The sequence below is a fragment of the Plasmopara halstedii genome (genome assembly GCF_900000015.1).
Source record: "Plasmopara halstedii genome assembly, contig: Scaffold_3124, whole genome shotgun sequence".
NCBI classification, from domain to species: domain Eukaryota; phylum Oomycota; class Peronosporomycetes; order Peronosporales; family Peronosporaceae; genus Plasmopara; species Plasmopara halstedii.
In genome coordinates, this window is record NW_020190027.1 from 127573 (window position 1) to 146558 (window position 18986).

General features: G+C 43.6%; 6 protein-coding genes across 6 annotated transcripts; 3 read left to right on the plus strand and 3 right to left on the minus strand.

Annotated features, from left to right (window-relative positions):
- Positions 1-4082: 4082 nt before the first annotated feature.
- Positions 4083-5263, plus strand: PHALS_08086 (hypothetical protein PPTG_18210; the record flags this gene model as incomplete). Its single annotated transcript, XM_024721666.1, has 2 exons — positions 4083-5194; positions 5254-5263. The coding sequence occupies 2 exons, from the start codon at positions 4083-4085 to the stop codon at positions 5261-5263; spliced, it is 1122 nt and encodes a 373-aa protein (XP_024586743.1).
- A 2-nt stretch (positions 5264-5265) lies between these two features.
- On the minus strand, positions 5266-6315 carry PHALS_08087 (peptidyl-prolyl cis-trans isomerase-like 3; the record flags this gene model as incomplete). Its single annotated transcript, XM_024721669.1, has 8 exons — positions 5266-5300; positions 5383-5473; positions 5543-5633; positions 5728-5846; positions 5903-6011; positions 6077-6129; positions 6187-6261; positions 6313-6315. 8 exons carry the CDS (start codon positions 6313-6315, stop codon positions 5266-5268), a joined length of 576 nt encoding a protein of 191 aa, XP_024586744.1.
- A 151-nt stretch (positions 6316-6466) lies between these two features.
- On the minus strand, positions 6467-6859 carry PHALS_08088 (uncharacterized protein; the record flags this gene model as incomplete). The annotated part of the gene is made up of 1 exon (XM_024721670.1): positions 6467-6859. The coding sequence occupies one exon, from the start codon at positions 6857-6859 to the stop codon at positions 6467-6469; it is 393 nt and encodes a 130-aa protein (XP_024586745.1).
- Positions 6860-8702: 1843 nt separating this feature from the next.
- On the minus strand, positions 8703-11600 carry PHALS_08089 (ring zinc finger-containing protein; the record flags this gene model as incomplete). Its single annotated transcript, XM_024721671.1, has 3 exons — positions 8703-10306; positions 10370-11236; positions 11300-11600. 3 exons carry the CDS (start codon positions 11598-11600, stop codon positions 8703-8705), a joined length of 2772 nt encoding a protein of 923 aa, XP_024586746.1.
- A 766-nt stretch (positions 11601-12366) lies between these two features.
- Positions 12367-15899, plus strand: PHALS_08090 (crm1 c terminal exportin 1-like protein; the record flags this gene model as incomplete). The annotated part of the gene is made up of 6 exons (XM_024721672.1): positions 12367-12585; positions 12645-12737; positions 12800-13084; positions 13139-15205; positions 15271-15531; positions 15594-15899. 6 exons carry the CDS (start codon positions 12367-12369, stop codon positions 15897-15899), a joined length of 3231 nt encoding a protein of 1076 aa, XP_024586747.1.
- A 1432-nt stretch (positions 15900-17331) lies between these two features.
- Positions 17332-18353, plus strand: PHALS_08091 (uncharacterized protein; the record flags this gene model as incomplete). The annotated part of the gene is made up of 3 exons (XM_024721673.1): positions 17332-18078; positions 18146-18250; positions 18309-18353. The coding sequence occupies 3 exons, from the start codon at positions 17332-17334 to the stop codon at positions 18351-18353; spliced, it is 897 nt and encodes a 298-aa protein (XP_024586748.1).
- Between the last annotated feature and the right edge of the window lie 633 nt (positions 18354-18986).

Genomic DNA, 18986 nt, shown 5'->3' on the forward strand with positions numbered 1-18986 from the left:
AGTAGCATGATCACACCTGAGTTCCACCCGCCAAAACCATTAAAAAACAACTATCTGTTTGTTACAAGGAACAACTTGGAATATTGTCTGCTCTTGTCAAGTTTGTTGTGCATCTGCTTATCTCTAACCCATTTTTGATATGTAAATATCATGAGTCACTGTCACCACACCACGTCTCAATCAGGGAATGGCAAATAAACATCCTTATTGTCGAGTATGTAATTGAGGAAAGCAATAAGCTGGGTTAACTTAATGTGGTATCCAATGTACTTTCAGTTCGCCCCAAATATGAATCATTGTATTTCACAATAGGTACATCTTTGATTGTTGAGGCGATACGTGCAGCGTACGGATTTGATGCAGATGTGTCGCTGGAGGTTTTAGAAAACAAGAAGTTTGAGAAGTTTGTTGAAGTGTTGGCTGCACGTCCACACTGCGATGACCTTTTCCGAGTCTTGTTGTACTGCAGCATCGTCCGCATGACCCTCAGCGCATAATGGTGTCTCATGACAAGGACGTCAAGTATAAAATTCTGTATGAGGCGCTTATCATACACTGGTGTGGTAAATCACGGAAGAGAAACGACATAGCGCACGTGCGAAACGTGTCAGCGAATTTGACCTTAGCCCCATGTGGCGGTACCATTGAACAGCCTACCGGTTTCAAATGAGAGCTGACATTCCAGCATGGACTTGTTTTGTTTTACCAAACGACACGTCCGGCAGGTCTTTCCGGACCGCTGAGTGAGATGGTTTGTATTACAGCTGTCAAAAATGATGTTATCGATGCGGATACAACCAAGCCGTTTCCCTACAAAAGTTTTTCTAACATGGTTTGTCAGTAGTCATTGTTTGAAGTAAAAATCCTCACTTTACAGCGGAGTTTTAGCAGACATCGTTCGACGTACTCGGCGGCAGATTATATATGTTAACCACTGAACTTCTGCGAATAGATGGTGAAACGGAACGCGTGATTTGCAATGTGGAAAACTTTTCCGACCTACTTGCGTCGAGATGTTGCGGTTCTGTAATGCATTGCCCCATCTCATTAAAATTGCGCCGTATAACGCACTACAGACCTGTATAGGCTTTTCGGCATTCTACATAAATAGTGAAGTAAACCCTAGGTTCCTTTGGCTCCGCCACGAAGTGGCTTCAGTATCGTAGATTGAGAAGGGTCTGTCGAACAAAATCGTTTTGCTGATATCAGCCTAACTAAAACTGCGCGGCAAAAATTGTGGTTTTATCTCGATGATATTGAGCGTCATGCGCCGGGTTGGCGAAGATATAAACGGGAGTCAGGACAATTAAAAGTGGCACGCCGATGCTAGAAGCAAATTGAACACACCTGAATGTGCTATATAGATAAAAATATTGAATGTAGCTACCCTACCTGTACATCCAGTGTATGCGGTCTATCAGACAAAGTTGAACCGCCTTACATCGAATCGTTCACGGTCGTAGCGAAAAAGGGGATTGATTCATATTTTAAATAACTGGAAGCAAATACGAAATCACCTCATGTTCTATGTAGCATAGTGAAACCAAACCACGATCCTGCTCTTACATGCCATTTGGAGCAATAAGCTCTGTTGCAGACGATCGACGTCTCTAACATTCCCCGTACCCGAACTACCCTCTGCCTAAAAGCAGCGACGCATTCTAAACAGCTTGGGCTACCTTAGCTGGGCAGTGCATTCAAATCTCATGGTGCACAATTTAAATCTGAGTTATGTCAGTCTCGGACGTACGCCGTTACTCTCGGTGAAATTAAAGTACCGCCCTGACCGAGAGAGCTCCCGAGTGCTAAATATGTGAGCCACTTTCATGTGGAGTGTTCGGTAAGCCGGCGGATAAATCTGGACTGTCGCCAGTCCCTGTTGAAGTGGAAGGGTTGCCCTCAGCCTTATGTACGGTTCCACACTGGTAGTGCACCTTCGGCCTTGATCCTTCTTGGAAAAGAGGCTAGTCAGCCCATCGCACCGAGCTTCATACTAGTAGAAGGCGACCGGCCTTGTAGTGAGATAGATTCGCGGTTAGTAACTCCTGATACTTTTTCATAAAGACGAGCGGGGCCGTAAATTGCAGGAAGTTGTGGTAATGGGGTTTCATGTCGTCATCCGCGCCATGCTTTGAACTTTGCGAGTCAAGCATAAGACGACGCTCTAGGCTGATGTCTGCTTCGTCGAAGCTGCCTGATAAAGCATTAAGTGGGGTGCAGCAACGTGTTTTTCTCATATAATGGGCAAATTAAGTAATATACTCAGCGGTTTTCCCACTAGCTTCTAGTTCTCAAAGTTATCCTACATTGAGGATACGGGTATCAACAACCTCTCATGCTCCAACCGCAGACAATTCTCCTGGAGAGTGATGGCCTTTGGGGTAAAAATGCACCCACGGGACAACTTTCTCACAGTTGTTTCATTTTGGTCGGCGAGCGACATTGGACGATTAAAAATTGTAACCACGACGTAATTTTGGCAAGCGCTCGCATAATTCCTGAGCTAACAATTGAAATTCTTAAGCTCGTTGGCAACGAACGGTACATCGTCGTGGGGTTCTTTGCGGGGTATCGAAAAATCTCTTCGCCGATAGAAAATTGCACGAAGCCTGAAGTCCGTGCATGGACTCAGTGAGAACCTCCTCTTAATCAAGTGAGGGCGAACTTTTTTGGTCGGGACTCGAAAAATCACTGTGACCGTTCTCATCGGCGAGCACATCGGCATCCTCACCGAGAAATGCTTTGAGCGCGTCTTCCGCAGAGAACGTGCTTTTGGTACATGCCAGTTTAGCAACTTTTTGGTGCATGGTAGCGGAGTCTCGGTGCATGTATGCTCAGAAGAGCAGGCATTTTAAAGTAGAGAGTGTGGATTGACAAACTAGGTGCCGTTGTTGCTCGGGAAGCAGTACCTTTTGCAGAATGACAACAAAGTGCGAAATCAGATTTGGTTCGCGTTTTAGTCTGGGGGCTTGTGCTCTAACATTTGGTATAATTGTGGTAAATACTATATAGGACAATCGTACGAAATTCACATCACACTTGGTGTGAATATAAGTATTGGAATATCAGTAATTTCGAAAAGGAATGTAGTGTGGTGTGTTATTTTGATTATACAGAAAAATCAATTCCGCTCCGTCACCTCGATAGTAACGCAGAAGCATCGTTGAGATAAATTATCCTCTGCACATCTTCCTCCTATCCTACACATAACATCCATTTGTGCGTGGTCACTACTTTATCACTAAGCAGTTTTTTGTCTTTGAATCTAACTGGTTCTAAGGTGGAACATTTAGCCAACTAGATATCACGACGAAAATACGTATGCTACTTTATAGTATGGTCAGGGTACATATCGGACACAATCAGATGACAAAACGAATATCAATAATGCATCACAGCCAGATGGTAAATAAAGGTGGGACTAATGGTCCAAATCTTCCTCAGCGCACCACCTTCGTTGCAGGCTTTATTTTGCAAGAATGATTACACATTATGAGCTGCGCAGACGCTAGAAACCCGTCGTCGTTTCTCAACTGCTGTACTAGTGCTATTCCATATTGTTGTGCATATAAAAGTAACCATCTTGTATAGAACGATGTATTTTGTTCCGAGCAAAGTATGTATAAGCATCAAAGGGCATTACAAACACAGACAGCTCAACATTTGAGCCCATTTCATAAGACGGAATGCGCTTAGATGCAGGTAGAGTTGTATCGTCATAAATTGGACACTCGGAACTCCGATAAGTAAGCACACTTGTGTGACGTCAAGTGCGGCTCCTAACTAGCACTATATCCAACTGATACAAATTCAGAAGCTGTAGCTTAACTCTGTACAGGCCATGCGCAAATCAATCGGGCTGGCAGCCACTGGTAACGCCCCTTTTTCTTGTAAAAAGCCAGTCTTGGGCACTGGTCTGCACACCAACAGCCACCGAAAAGAGAGGGTACGCTTTTTAAATCATGACATCACATTTTGTCAGCCAGACAGTAAATAAACCAGCTGCAATAGCCACCCACATTGGTCAAAACGTTGGACTTTACCTTACAGTGTCACGCCAGAATCTTACAGGTAGCAGCGCCATGCCACTCACGCTGCCTCCGCTGCCTCCGCTGCCCTCGATGCAAGTGGTGATCGACCATCCCTCATCTCAAGACGAAGAGGATCAACTGGCGTGGATCTCAGCTCCAAACGTGCCTATTCCCACACATGAGTCTAATTTCTCTGCCTACAAACGTCGTGCCTTATCCCTAAGCGACCTGATACCACGAGCACGAACGTCTTCAGCTCCAGCCAAGGCGCTAGTTAGTGCCTTGCACAACGTCTCGAGTCGAACGCACCAAAAATTGGCCACGCTGCGCTCACGATCAGACAAGATCATAAAAAAATCTAGTCCAACTGGAGGCTGGCGACTACCTATGAAGGTAAATAACCCAATTCGAGGACCGTCACCATCACCTGTGACCAGGCAGCGATTCAAGTGGAGTGAGCACGATCAATTGCAACATGCACAAGCCACGTTTGAGTATCATGGAGAAGACGCAGGTGTAGGGTCCAATTACTTTCACATTGTTGCCGATGGTGTTTCGTCTCCGTTTAGTCGCCAGTCCTTATTATATTCCGATGCAATCCCCGTGTCTTCGGCCATTTTGTCAGCTGAAGTCGTAAATTGTGTGCAAGTCGCGCTTAAAGAGCTCACAAATCAGAATAAAGAATCAGTGACCCAACTGGCATTTGAAAATGCAATTGTGGACGCCATTAAAACAGCGAGAATCAACTGTTTTCAGCACAGGAAATCTAGACTAGCGACAACCCTGGCTGTTTCGTACTTCAATCGCTGGATGGGTCGGTTAATGACATTTACGTTAGGAGACTCCAAGTGTTTGATAGTTCGACAGGGTGCTGTAGTATATGAGACATTGGCTGTCTTGCGGGAATTTAATGTTCCAACGGTAGTTAATTTGAAAGAACAAGTCGTGGCTAAAGATTATGTTGTCCAGACCTATGCATTACAAGAAGGCGATATTTGTCTTACGTTTACGGATGGGATAGGCGATAATGTGTACAAGGACGACATACTAGCTGCTCTTAAAGTTTGCAGTGCGGAGGAGTCTGCGCTGCAAAGTGTATGTAATGAATTGGTGGATATGTCAAAAATGACGGACGCGAAAGATAATGAAGAAAATTTTTATCCGTTTGCGACCGCGGCGGTAGTGGAGTATCGTGAACGAACGATACAAGAGACAAAACTAGGCATTATTGACGCTAGCGGGGTGGATCATATGGCTGTGTCACTTGAGCTGATGGAACGACATAAAGGGAAACAGACACTTGACCGTCACTTACTCTTACGCAGGCCATCACGCAAGCACCATTACTCACTTATGCAGCTCAAATTAATGGCAGAGATGAAGACGAAAAAGCCGGATGATATCACGCTGTTCATGACTCGTTTCGTGCGAAACAAATAAAACTTTTATAAAGACGACTCGTTTCAACCCGGTCTTCACATTTCAGCGATAGGATTTGCATGAATACTGACCGATTTAATGACAATTTCCTTAAGCGGTCGATTTTTGGCATCTACAAGCGTTTTCTCCATGGCATCGAGCGTGTCCATGCCATCAATGACTCTGGGATGTCATATGCAGTATTTATTCCTTAGTACACTTGACCCTCGAAAAGATTGCGAGTTCAATTTAAGTAATATAAATACTATTCACGTACTTGCCGAATACTGTGTATACATTATTGAGGTGCGGCTGCTTGGCATACGTAATGAAGAATTGCTGCTTGTTGGTGTTGGGACCGCTATTAGCCATGGATACGATTCCTCGGCAATTGTGCTATGACAACAAGGCCATTTAATTACGAAATTTCTACAATTATGATCTAGCCGTACTCTGTTCTGAGGGTGAAATTCATCCTCAAATGCTCCACCCCAAATGCTTTCACCTCCTTTGCCAGTACCCAAGGGGTCTCCACCTTGCACCATAAATCCCTTTATATTACTACAAATCAGCAAATGGTTAGTCTGGATAAAGTGCATTCGATTGAGTTTCAGAAAAAGAGTTACCGATGGAATTTGGTGCCATCATACGCACCACTTGCGCAGAGCGCTAAGAAATTCTGCATGGAAGAAATTGATAAAAGAAAATAAGGACAAGTGTCGTATGTCAAACTTACCTCAGCTGTACGGGGCGCAGTATCGCAACAGATTTCGATCTTTATGTCACCTAAGTTTGTGTGCAAACTGACGGACTAGAATATCGTTAAGGAGATGCGAATAGCTTGAACAAGAAGCATTGCTACCATAATCGAAGCCAAGCTACTGGTTTATTGAAATGTTGACAATTTGAAGCCAATGAGAAATCAGATCCTGGGGACCAAAAATGCTTGCTACTTTGTTTAAATATACCCATACTATGATGACTCAACCCCAAAAACACTATCCTATGCTCACCGCCTACACGACGGCCGACATAATTTCATCTTCTCGTAAGGTCGGCACATCCGTCTTGGAGGCCATAACCAATTTAAGTGTGGCGTTGGATCGCTCCCCCCTTGCACAAGACGCCCGCTTTCTGGCTTTGAGTTTTGCAGCCTTTTCTCGGTGCCTCGTTTTCTCGGTCTGGTGGTCGACTTTATCATGAGCGTTCATTGCTTGCCGAGCTATTCTCTCTGATGAAGCAGCCTTTTTATCAGCCTTCATTCGATCTTTATTCGCAGCATTAGCCTTCAAAACAGCAAAAATTTTGTTTGACATCGTGTCGTTGACTGCAGCAATGGCGCTCAACCACATTTTCACACGAAACTTTTCCTTCCTCTTAGCCCTCTTTTGCTTTAGAATTATATTCATCATGAAGAAGTATTAACTGATGAACTAGCGCGCAGGTGGAGACTCGAAAGATCTTTTGGCGAAATGTGTTGCAACGCTTCGACTATTCGTATCTTTTTGTTGTTGGACTGACTTCGTGAGACAAAAATGGCGACCTCTGCTCTATTGTCTTTCATCAATAGAACACTGAACGGAAGAATGCACGCCATCTCACGCAACAATCTGTTCAGTCACTATTTCACGAGTGAAAGCACAATAACCTCGACTTGCGACGACCTCTCACAAGGTAAGCACACGGTGTTAAGTGGGTGCCTTGTGTCACGCACACACTTATTCACTTTTCGCTATCAGTCGACTAAAGACGTCATCGCAGTCGCTATCGAATGCAACCACTTATCAGTGGTAGACGAGAGAACGACGAAAAGCCTGATATACCTATCCAATAGGTATATCAAAGAAAATACTTCGATATCCTTATGGCGTGTTGCTTTAAATTACAATTGCTTATCCTGGGTCGCTCGCTGTGTTTGGTCGCTCAACCCTTCGAGTCGTGGATGCAGACGCTGTCATCGCCATACGTTTGTACAACCAAGAGCTAGAAGAAATCATTTTTTTTCAGACGTCGTCATCTTTGCTATTGAAACATCGTGCCAAGCAAGATATATGCTATACAGGCACATGCTCATTATGCCCTGGTGACTCCGCTGCTAGTTCTAATCTCTTTGACAATTTGACAAGACTCGTATCAAATAGGAGAGAATAGTCAAAGATCTAATCATTCCAAACGCGAAGTAAAAATCGAAAATGCTTTCTACTATCAAGGTAAATATCTGATTGCAACTATATATACGAGTATAAATGCACTCTTTGACATGCTGTAACTTCTTTCTTTGAATATTTATCTGCTCATTTCGTCAGTTATTGATGAACTCAAATAAATAAGCGGAAAGAAATAAGCTGTTAGGATCATCTCATCCACAGTGCAGCTCAAAATGGTTTTTGATTCACCATTGATGACAACAAAATCCTCTTTGCTCGACGGCAAAACTTTTTTTTCTGACTGTAAGCAGCGTGTACCCCGACGAAAAGTTAAGCCTTTTGTCGTGACCGTGCAAAGTTGCAGCACTGCCTTAAATTATCGATTTGTTTCAGTCACCCTGAGAATTATAATGTGCTTTTCCTGATGCCATCATTGTTGTCACAATTAGACAAGATATCCAAAATTCAAATATACTGCAAGCTGGCTTCAAAGTATCTATCAATCTTTTTACTGTTACAAAAAGGTTATCGCTTTGCTCTGTTAATACATTTTCGTACGACAATCGGTTGCTTGGACGTGCTTTGACAATAGGTCGGAAATTGATACGCTTGATTTGATTGAAGCGTCGATGCAAGCTTATGACATCCGCCTAAAATAAATTGGTTGCAAAGCGAAGTTGTAGCTTTTCACCGCTCGCTCAATTGAAAAGCATGCTGCAACTCATATTTCTGCTCGGCCACGCTTCGATGATCAAAGTGTGCAAGCATTTATCTTGGTCCGTGCGACTTCCGAGGCATAATATTTTATTGCTGCTCTTATTCTGCGTCACAAACTCTCCTATCAGTACTATCCTTTACGTTTACTCCCTGAGTCGCACTAGCAACCCTGCACTTCAGCCTCCAATCCCAGAGCACGAACAAGATAAAATGCATGATTGCGAGAATGAAAAGTACTCATAATATTTTTCTACTTGAAATCATATTAAATTCGTTTTGCTTCTTTAGCTAGTGCGAACCACTTAATGTAAGTTCCTATTGATGCGCATCTTTTGAAAAGATTTAAAGCGACAACGACAAAACACACAATGATGAGAGCTATTAATTTTCATGAATACACAGCTAGCATCTCGTCAATCTCGAGGCGGCAAATTGGACACTTAGTCACTTCTTGGCGGCGGGAACAAGATTTGCAGAGACATAGATGGCGACATGGTAAACACAAGATAGTCTTGTCGTTTGCCAAGCAAATGACGCAGAGCTTAAGTTCATTTTGCTCTTCAACCTGGCGATCCAATTTCTTCTGCATTTCTAGCGCTTTTTCCTCCTTCGCAGACCGAACATGACTCAATGTCGTTTCCAGCACATGTTCCCAATCCTTCAGTTCGTCAATCTTGCAGTTAGTAAGGACTGTTGCCGAAACGTAGGAAAGTGCTGATTGAATGCCATGGAAAGAAGCATGCGCATGCCTTGCAACTACCTGGCCATGTTGAGGACGATTAAAAGTCCTGGAAATTAGCGTAGACTCCTTTGGGTCCAAGCGTTGACGCAGAGTCACGAGTTCCTTCATAAGCAAGTCGTGGTGTTTTTTGTGATCGGCATAACCGTGTACTTGAGTCTGCAATACATCATTCTCATACAGCAAACCATCGCGATCTCGCTCGACACGGTCGACGAGCAAGTGAAGTTTCTGATTGTTGTGGCTCAACTGGACAACACGACGACGCGCAAATACCAATTGCTTGTGCATTTCTCGATTACGAACGATAAGGTCTTCGCAATATCTACGCCAAGGCTTGTCTTTACCTTCTTGATCGTCGTGAACACTCCACGACTGCCCTCTAGTGCCGCAATTCTCCTGTGCTTCATGAGCACCAGCTGACGCATTTGATGTCACAGTCGATGAAGCTGCTTGTGCTTCGCTAGACGAAACGGATAGACGAGGTGAAGAACATCTTGAATTGGTGTGCGTGAGCTCTTGGTAATCAGAATTATCTAACAGTTTGTCTCCTTCGAGAGCTTGGAGATCAAGAGCACTGCTGCTCTCATAACTATCTCCGCTTCCTTCACTTGATACGTGCAAAGAGCAATCACCGCTGCTTGACGCTCTAATGTGCCAGTCAACGACATTGTTTAGCGGTGCTTGCTCTTCTTGTTGTATACTAGCGGTGTACGATTTCATGTGAGACAACGGATTGAAGTGGGCGGACTCAAATTGATAATTATTAGCGCATTCATCTCTGTCGCTGCTGTTGTCATCACTGTCGCAAAAGAGATTTTCCTGAGCGACTTCATGAATATGCTCGTGTTGAGGTCGAAAACGCTCAGCAATACGATTTTGATGGAGCTCTAAAAGACTCCGTTCATCATATCGAGCCATTGGGATACCTGTAAGCAGTTGAGACGCTGGTCCTTCATTGTCGCTGAAATAATAATCACGTGCATATCGTTGTTGTTCTGCAGGAGTTTTAACTTGATAGTGGCGAAACAAGTTGCCTCGAATCTGTCCAAATGGTCCTTTTCCCCACTTGAGTCCATCAATAGCCGAAGCGCATTTCCTAGCGAGATTCGGACTGTCAAACTCGAGAAAAGCGTGGCCTTTTGTGCGTCCAGACGAGTTAGTAGATGGAATGACCACTTGAATCGGATCTCCGAGCATACAGAACAAATTGCACGACAACATCTCCATCAATTCCTCTGTTCGATCCATTGCTACCTTAGGCAAATTGGTAAGCACACACACGTTATCAAAGCATGTGTTTTCACGTGAGTTACCAAATTCAAACTGCGCCATGTCAAACACCGGCCATTTGAAGGGAAGAAACGAATGTTGCTCGTCATCAAAAGCCGCGTTCGCCTCCACACCTTGAGCGTCCTCTCTGTACGCGCTAGTAGTGGCTTGCCCTTGATCATTCTGTTCACTAAAGACATCTACATGCGCGTCGCACACCATTTTGACCAACGACATGAAGATATCAACGTAAGCCAATTCACAGTCTGCGTCATAATGATCAATCTCCGATACACCAGCTTCAAGCGCTGTCTGTGTCAGATCATTATAAAATCCTAATCGGACAAGATTTCCCAGCATAGACTTTTGAATCGCACGAGCTTTCAGCGCATTAGTCGTAAGATTTGAATCAAAAATCTCGCCTTGTTCAAATTGCAGATCCTCTCTTCCCTCTTCAGAAAATTCTGTTGTCTCGTAACTATGGTCACTACCAACAGCAAGTGTCTCGTGCTCTATCCTTCTATGCTCCAGAAGCCTCAATGAATCGAGAAGAGCTTCATCAGAAGTGCAAAAAGTGCTTATTTGACGTGCCATATCTGCACTCTCTAACTCAAATTCTTGACCCCTTTCACTTTCTTGTTCATATTCGTCATCCTCACATATCGTGTCGTTTATCTCATTCATACAGTCAAATTGGGGAGGCAGCAATGTCTGGAATGCTACTGACTCAGTTGAAACGGTTGCTTCACTTTGTTCTGCTTGGTCTACTGCTGACCACAATTGTGCCGTTCGCGCAATTAGTGTACGAATCTCAGCCGCTTCGTTCTCAATTTCTTCGGCAAAGTCGCTCTGAGGCGAATTTTCAGCGCGTCGAGCGCTATACTCTTCATTCCAATTTGCATTTTCAATTGCTATGATGCACGACACCACATTGTAAGTTATCAAGAAGTGCAAAGTATGACTTCAAGTCTTACGATAGTGAGAGCGCCAAATTCGGTTTCTTGTGCGTTCTATCAGTTGCTGGCGGCTTCCAATCCGCCACATATGCGTACTTCTTGAATCTGTTGTTGGACGATTAGGCAAAGCTTGAGCGGGTCTGGCTGGACTAGCCACACGAGAATGTACCTCTTGTTCTCGCTGTAGCTCATCGTCGTTTTCAAACTTTATCGGTGCATGTTGTAAGTTGCGGCTCAAATGATCGGTTTGATTTTCATCTTGTTGCTCATTAGCTGATGCATTCAAAGGCGATGGAGTGTGCATGAGCGGAGTCCGCATTTCAATTGACCTTTAGAGGCAAATAATGCAATAAGTATTGCACGAGTAAGCATAGTCATGGCACTATAATCTGCGTACATAAATTAACAGCACGTTATTATGCTTTTTGCAGCGGTATGTTGTATAAGTGCTGAACTACAGGGCACGCAAGGGCGCGCTGGCGATGAGGGCCCGACGCGACTGCTAAAGGAAACGGCTTTGGTACAAGAATTTGCAATACCGAAAATAGCAGGTATTATGTAGCTCACATGAATCTGCGGGTGCCATCCATCCTTAATGGTGTCTTCTACCCAATCAGATACAGGGCCTAAGAAAACATTTCGACCAATCCTAGAGCTTCTGTTAACAAGATTTCGGCTCACTGGCCTTTCCAAGCTCAAAACGCTCAAACGCTCGAACACTCAAACGTTCAGATCATTCATTCATTACGCACACACTGGATCGAAATCTTGGTACGTGATGTTACCCCCTTGCTTTCCCTCTGCCTTCATCATGTTGCGTTATTTGCCTGACCCCATTTCATTGGGCGTTAAACAGCTGTGTGTAGACTTTTGGACTAGCAGAAATCGTGTCAATCGATTGAAGTAAGGTGTGGCAAATTGCTATTTGGTACGATTATGCAGTAAATATACCTGCAGCAATAATTGATGGGATTAGCGCGTTTGGTGTTTGGTTTCAACTTACCCGCCGATTTTGAAATAGTACTGACTTTCATATCTGTTTAATCTAGAAGTTTCCACTTAAGTTAAAAAGACTGATAACTTAAATGGAAGCCGTGGGCCAAAAGCTGTTGGATTTCTCACAGCCGATTGATGTCGCGGCGTTGGATCAAGTCGTGCTTTGCATGAACGATCCCAAGAGTCCGCATCAGCGTGTTGCCAATCAAATTATGGTGGCGCTGCAGGAACACCAGGATTCCTGGACGCGCGCGTCTGATATCCTGGAGCAGTCAAGCAGCATTCAAACCAAATTTTTTGGACTACAGGTGTGAAATCTCGAATATTTTTTAACGCAGAATTCCAATAATTGACTTTGCATGCTTAGATTTTGGAAGATGCAATTCGATACCGTTGGAAAATTTTGCCGAAGGACCAACGTGAGGGAATCAAGAGCTATATCGTGGGAAAACTGTTATCAGTACGTTGATTTTCAACTTACGGTATGCTTTGGCGAGAAAGTGACTGATAGAGTTTGCGTAGATGTCATCGGATGAGTCGATTCTCCATAGCCAGCGTATGTTTGTAAACAAGATGGATTTAGTGCTGGTACAAGTGCTGAAGCACGAGTGGCCGCAGAGCTGGCCCTCATTTATCTCGGATATCGTCAGCTCGAGCAAAACATCGGAAATTATGTGTGAAAACAACATGACGATTCTTAAGTTGCTAAGTGAAGAGGTCTTTGACTTTTCCAAAGATCAATTGACGGAGCAAAAGACCAAAACGCTTAAGGAAAGTCTCAATCACGAGTTTACGCAGATCTTTCAGGTGCGTCTTTCATGCTTAATATAATGTGATATTTATACTTACTTTGCTTGCTAGCTCTGCGAGTTTGTGCTTAACAAGTCGACACACATTCCACTTCTCCAAATTACGCTGCAGACGCTACTTCGCTTCTTGAGCTGGATTCCATTTGGTTTTATATTTGAGACGGATCTCATTAAAATACTCGTCACGAAATTTCTGGCTACAAACATGTTTCGCAACGATACCATCAGTTGCTTGAGTGAAATTGCCCAGTTACGTGATGTACCAGAGCAATACAACAGCATTTATGTACAAATGTACATGGGTGTGCTTAACGAAGTGGGCAAGATTCTGGCGCCCGGCGCTTCGTTTACGCCCTTTTGGGAACAAGACGAGGTCTTCGTGCAGCGCTTAAGTATCTTTTTCACCAGTTTTTTTCGATACCATATTCAGGTTATTGAGCGACCCATTGCTGCACCGGGCGATGAAGTTCATCAAGCGCTATTGGCAGGGTTCACATATCTCGTATGCATTGCTGAAGTGGATGATGATGGCATCTTCAAGATTTGCTTGGACTACTGGCACTTTTTCACGCGCGACTTGTATACAGTGGACCAAAATCAAATGAATCCACTCGCGGGCTTTCAAAATCAACTGCGTAGTCGCCGTCAACTCGTGTCTCCGGTCATGAACCGTGTGCGTCACGTTATGATTTCGAAGATGGTGAAACCCTCAGAAGTTCTGATTGTTGAGGATGAAAATGGGGAGATTGTACGCGAGACGACGAAAGACACTGAGGCGCTATCTCAGTACAAGACGATGCATGAAACATTGGTGTATTTGACGCATTTGAACTATGACGACACAGAGACAATTATGCTGGAAAAGCTTACGGCACAGGTTGAGGGCACTGAGTGGTCGTGGAACAACTTAAATACGCTGTGTTGGGCAATTGGGTCCATTTCTGGCGCAATGAGTGAAGAAAACGAGAAGCGTTTTCTTGTGACAGTAATCAAAGATTTGCTGGGGCTATGTGAAATGAAGCGTGGCAAAGACAACAAGGCTGTGGTCGCGTCCAATATCATGTATGTTGTTGGCCAGTACCCCCGCTTTTTGCGAGCTCACTGGAAATTTTTACGCACAGTGGTCAATAAGCTTTTTGAATTTATGCATGAACTTCACCCTGGTGTGCAAGACATGGCATGTGATACATTTCTGAAGATCTCACAAAAGTGCCGTCGTAAGTTTGTGGTGCTACAGAGTAATGAAACGCGTCCATTTGTGGAAGAGCTTCTGGAAGAGCTACCGCGAATTGTGTCGGACTTGGAAACACACCAGGTGCACACATTTTACGAGGCTGTGGCGTCAATGCTCGCTGCTGAAAATGATGCTGGCCGTAAGGAAGTGCTCCTTGGTCGCTTGATGAGCCTTCCAAATGAAGCCTGGAAATCCATCATGTCTCAAGCATCACAGGATGTCAATATCCTTTACGACAGTCGAGGGATCAAAGAAATCATCAAGATCATTCGAACGAACGTCAAAGTTTGCAAAGCCATTGGGCCGAATGGATTTAACTCACAAATGGGGTACATTTTTCAAGATATGTTGAATGTGTATGTGGCGTACACGCAACGCATATCTCTGATGGTGGAACAGGGTGGAGAAATCGCCGTTAAGACTTCCGAGGTGCGCTCACTTCGAGGTGCAAAGAAAGAAAGTCTGCGTCTCATGGACGCGTTTGTCGAACATGCGGCAGGTGATGACTCGTCTCGGCAGTTTGTTGCAACGCACTTTTTACCAAAGCTCCTTGAAACAATCCTTTCAGACTACCAAAACACGACGCCTACAGCAAAAGAAGCTGAAGTTTTGAGCTTGCTGGCGACAAGCATCAACAAGTTGAAAAACATTATTGCACCCACCGTTCCCATAATTCTCGAGGCTGTATTTGAGTGTACGCTTCAAATGATTACCAAAAATTTTGAAGACTTTCCCGAGCACCGAGTAAACTTCTTTAAACTGCTTCAAGCCGTCAATGATTTCTGCTTCGAGGCGCTATTTAGTATTCCACAAGAACACCAGAAGCTGGTGGTAGATTCAATTATCTGGGCATTTAAGCATACGGAGCGTACCGTTGCCGATACGGTACGATTCATTTTCTTATTGATTTAAGGAGGCATTCACTCATGTTATTGCTATTGCTGTGGTAGGGTCTCGCGACGCTGTTTGCCCTGTTGCTAAATATTCAAGAGAATCCGCAGGTCGCCGCTGGATTTTACCGTTCTTTCTATCTGCTGCTGCTACAAGATATTCTCGCCGTCTTGACCGATCGCTTGCACAAGTTTGGCTTCAAGCTGCATGCTGCAATCTTGCGTCACATGTTTTCAATTGTGGAAAATAACCATATTACTGTACCTTTGTGGGAGTCTGCCCCGAGCACTGGTGTCGTGCCTCCTGGACAGACGAATTCGGTGAGTTGGTTGAAGTTCATACATGTAACGATATCATTAACCTTCTGTTGGCTTTGTAATAGGCCTTCCTGAGAGACTACGTGGCCAATTTGATTGGTTCATCCTTTCCGAACTTGTCGCGTGCGCAGGTGGTGGAGTTTGTAGTGGGCTGTTTTGATATGTCGAGAGACTTGGCGACATTTAAGAAGCATTTGCGTGACTTTCTGGTCAACATAAAGGAATTTGCTGGTGAAGACAATGCCGATCTGTTTCTAGAGGAAAACCTGGCACGAGCTCAATTGCAGGAAAAGCAAGACCTAGCAGCAAAGTTGGCAGTGCCTGGTTTAGTGAACCCGAGCGAACGTCCAGACGATATGGCTGATCTGTAGGGCTGAGACGGTATTGGAATTTCAAAGTCGAATTCCTAAATAGTTTTTCAAAATGTTGTGGGTTGTCAAATGCTGATTGAAACATCAATTCCAATGCCCTGAGCACATTCAACATACTCAAGAGTTCGTATGTTTGATCTATCCAGTCCAAAGAGTGCTGACAAACCGAATTGTGGCCCTTCCATGTTTGTCGTTTGTATTTAATCTTAACATATATGCTGCTCGTGGATCACGCAATCGGTGCGTACCGGGTGATAAGCGTCTGCTCATCGATCGCACTGGACGTCTAAGCCTCCTTGATTCGAATGCTATGGGTATCCAACCAGTATCTCACCAAGCTACAAATCACTTGAGCCAGGGATCGGTGAAAGACTGTATAGATAAGCAGAACTAATGTTTAGTGAAAACGTCTATGAAAGGTGCGCTCAAATTTTTAAGCGAGTGCATGATCACAGTAAGTGATGACGGTAACTTTTTAATCGCTTATAAAGGGGTTCTCTCACGGCACTGCGATGTGGTTTTCATAAAAATTTTAGTGCCCTTGCTCAGCCTATGAGCCAGTCTGGCGAATTTTAAAAGTATTGGGTTACATTGTGTCCCTTATTGGTGAGCGGGTACATCAGATACATAAGTGAAAGCCAGAATCCAATTCCTTCTGATTTTATTGAAAGAACCAGATTGTGCTTTCTTTTTAGCGTTTTGAGTAATCGTATTTTGTTAGCGAATAAAACCGCCTAATAATTTCACCGTGTGTTAGGTAAGAAGGATATGGAAATGCTCGCTCAACTATTTGCGAAGAACAACAGTCTAAAACGCTCGTATAAATTTGTATATTTATATTTGTTTGAGGATGTAAGATATCAACGAAGGTATCAATCAGCCTCCAAGTTGGTTTAAGTGACAGAAAATGAGAAAACGCTGCCTTGGTCGGTTATTGGCAAGCTGATCTTCGTGCGATGCGCTCGTCGACAATTACTGGGTGATTGTTTGTCGATTACTGTAATAAATCGGCGATTTGTATTTCTGCCTATTCACTGCGCGTTTACTACACGTATTGGATTCTTCATAGACAAATGTTTTCCTTAAATGCTGACTTGTTCGAGACTTTGTCTTTTTATAAAGGTTTGCCACTGTCGTTTATATGCAAGTGTCTTTAATAATAAGGTACAAGTTAACTTGCATACTTCCGGATGTTGCATGATTTTTTTGTCACATAATCTGTGTTGTTCACGTCTATCACGGATCTCGTCGGAAATATAATATTTGTTCGAGAAAATTTCAGCGAATTTGTGTTGGGCACTTGTAATTTAAAGCATTTCGTATCTCGACTTCATACACTGAATCCTGCTTGATGGTGAGATTTTTGACGCGTCTTTGCTTGGCGATAGCATTGTACATCTCAGCTTTCCTAGCATACCCTGATGTAGTCACTATGGAGTTAATCGCCACATCTCCTCATGGTCTTCAACATATGAGAAGTGTGACAGCAACTGAAGACCGTAACCAATCATTTGAGAGGTACAAGGCACCAAAGATATTGAGCAACGCGGCCAAAGCCGCTGGAGTGAAGTTTGCCACGTCATCTTTAGGTGTGAAGATGACACCTAATGGCAGTAAAAAGCTTAAGAACAATCCACTGGAATTTTTTGGGGACATTTTTGTGAGGTGGCAGATTGGGAAGACTCGCCGAAAGGAGAAGATGTTCAAGACCACAGCATTTGATATCTGGTTTTCTGCGATTTTTCGGGCTGTCGAAAAGAATATAATCAAATTTCCCCAGGGCTCAACCGAAGGAAACATCATGGATAAGACGTACACCGTGGTCTTTGAAATTCTGTCAGAAAAGCTTGATTTGTCCGACTTTGTTGACCAGATCAAGCTAGTCGCGGAGGATCCAGACTATAGAGTCCTAGCAGCGAGCCAAACGATTAGGATACTCCATAGGTGGATTGTTGATGCGGTAATGCGCACGAGCGAAGAAGAGTTGAATAGCATCGAAGCCATGTTGTTTCATGAGAAGAGTCTCACTAGCCGATGGGCTATCCCTGTAGCCGAATTGCTTAAAAATGATGCCACAAATTATTTCGCGATTAAGTATATGTCGCGGCTAGTGGGAGACGAAGAAGTATCCTTGAAAATTGCGGAGAAGCTACGATCAGCGATTTTGCCTCGTCCTGAAGTATCAAGATGGATTAGAATGTAACGCATGCGCTGCAGTAATAGAGACTGTGCGCTTTTAATTGTAGGTTAATAATTTTTTTGCATTTTACAAAACTGTCGCCATAAGTCCTGGTAATAGCGAAGCAAGTGCGCGTCACATGCCTGAAGATGACCCTTTATCTTCAAATGAGGTAGATGTTAAATGTTGGGCGACTTTCAAATTATAGGGCAGTGCGAAGGATCTCACAGGTACTTAAAAACATGGATTCGGTTCTGCTTTCATTCTATGTGTGAGTCAACACTTGGTAGCATTGGTCATAAAACTCAAGACCGTATTTTTAGAAAAGTACCCTTTTATTGATCATGAAAGCCTCTAGGCTGGCGAAAACCCCTTCCTGATATCTATGCTATCCCATCGAAAGACAAGATAATATAAGCACGTCTTGCTAAACTTCAATATATCTACCCCACAAGACTGTCTGTCACAAGACTGTCCTTGTGAAAAACATCTAGGAAACTTTCAAAGAGACGATAGCCTCTTAGATAGCAAAATCATCGTCCATCTTGCTAGTTCACGGGGTAATATGTATGAATGTCGTTCTATCTAGACTGATGCTAAATATGTACTGTAATTCTACATGATATGCCCAACCTTGCAGAGTCTCACCATCCTCATAACTACCGATGTCAGGATATTTACGTATTTTTATGATTACGCAATGGCCGTGAATTTCATACATTTGTATAGTACATTAAAACCTGTCTAAATTAAACATGTTGGGACTGGAGGACAGTGTTTAATTTAGAGAGGGTTTTAAATAAGGGAAGGTAGCATAATTATCAAAAATTCAAAAATTCCCTAACCCAGACTGGGTATATTTAAACAACACCATTCCCAAAGAGCCCTACACGTGTTTTTTCTTGACT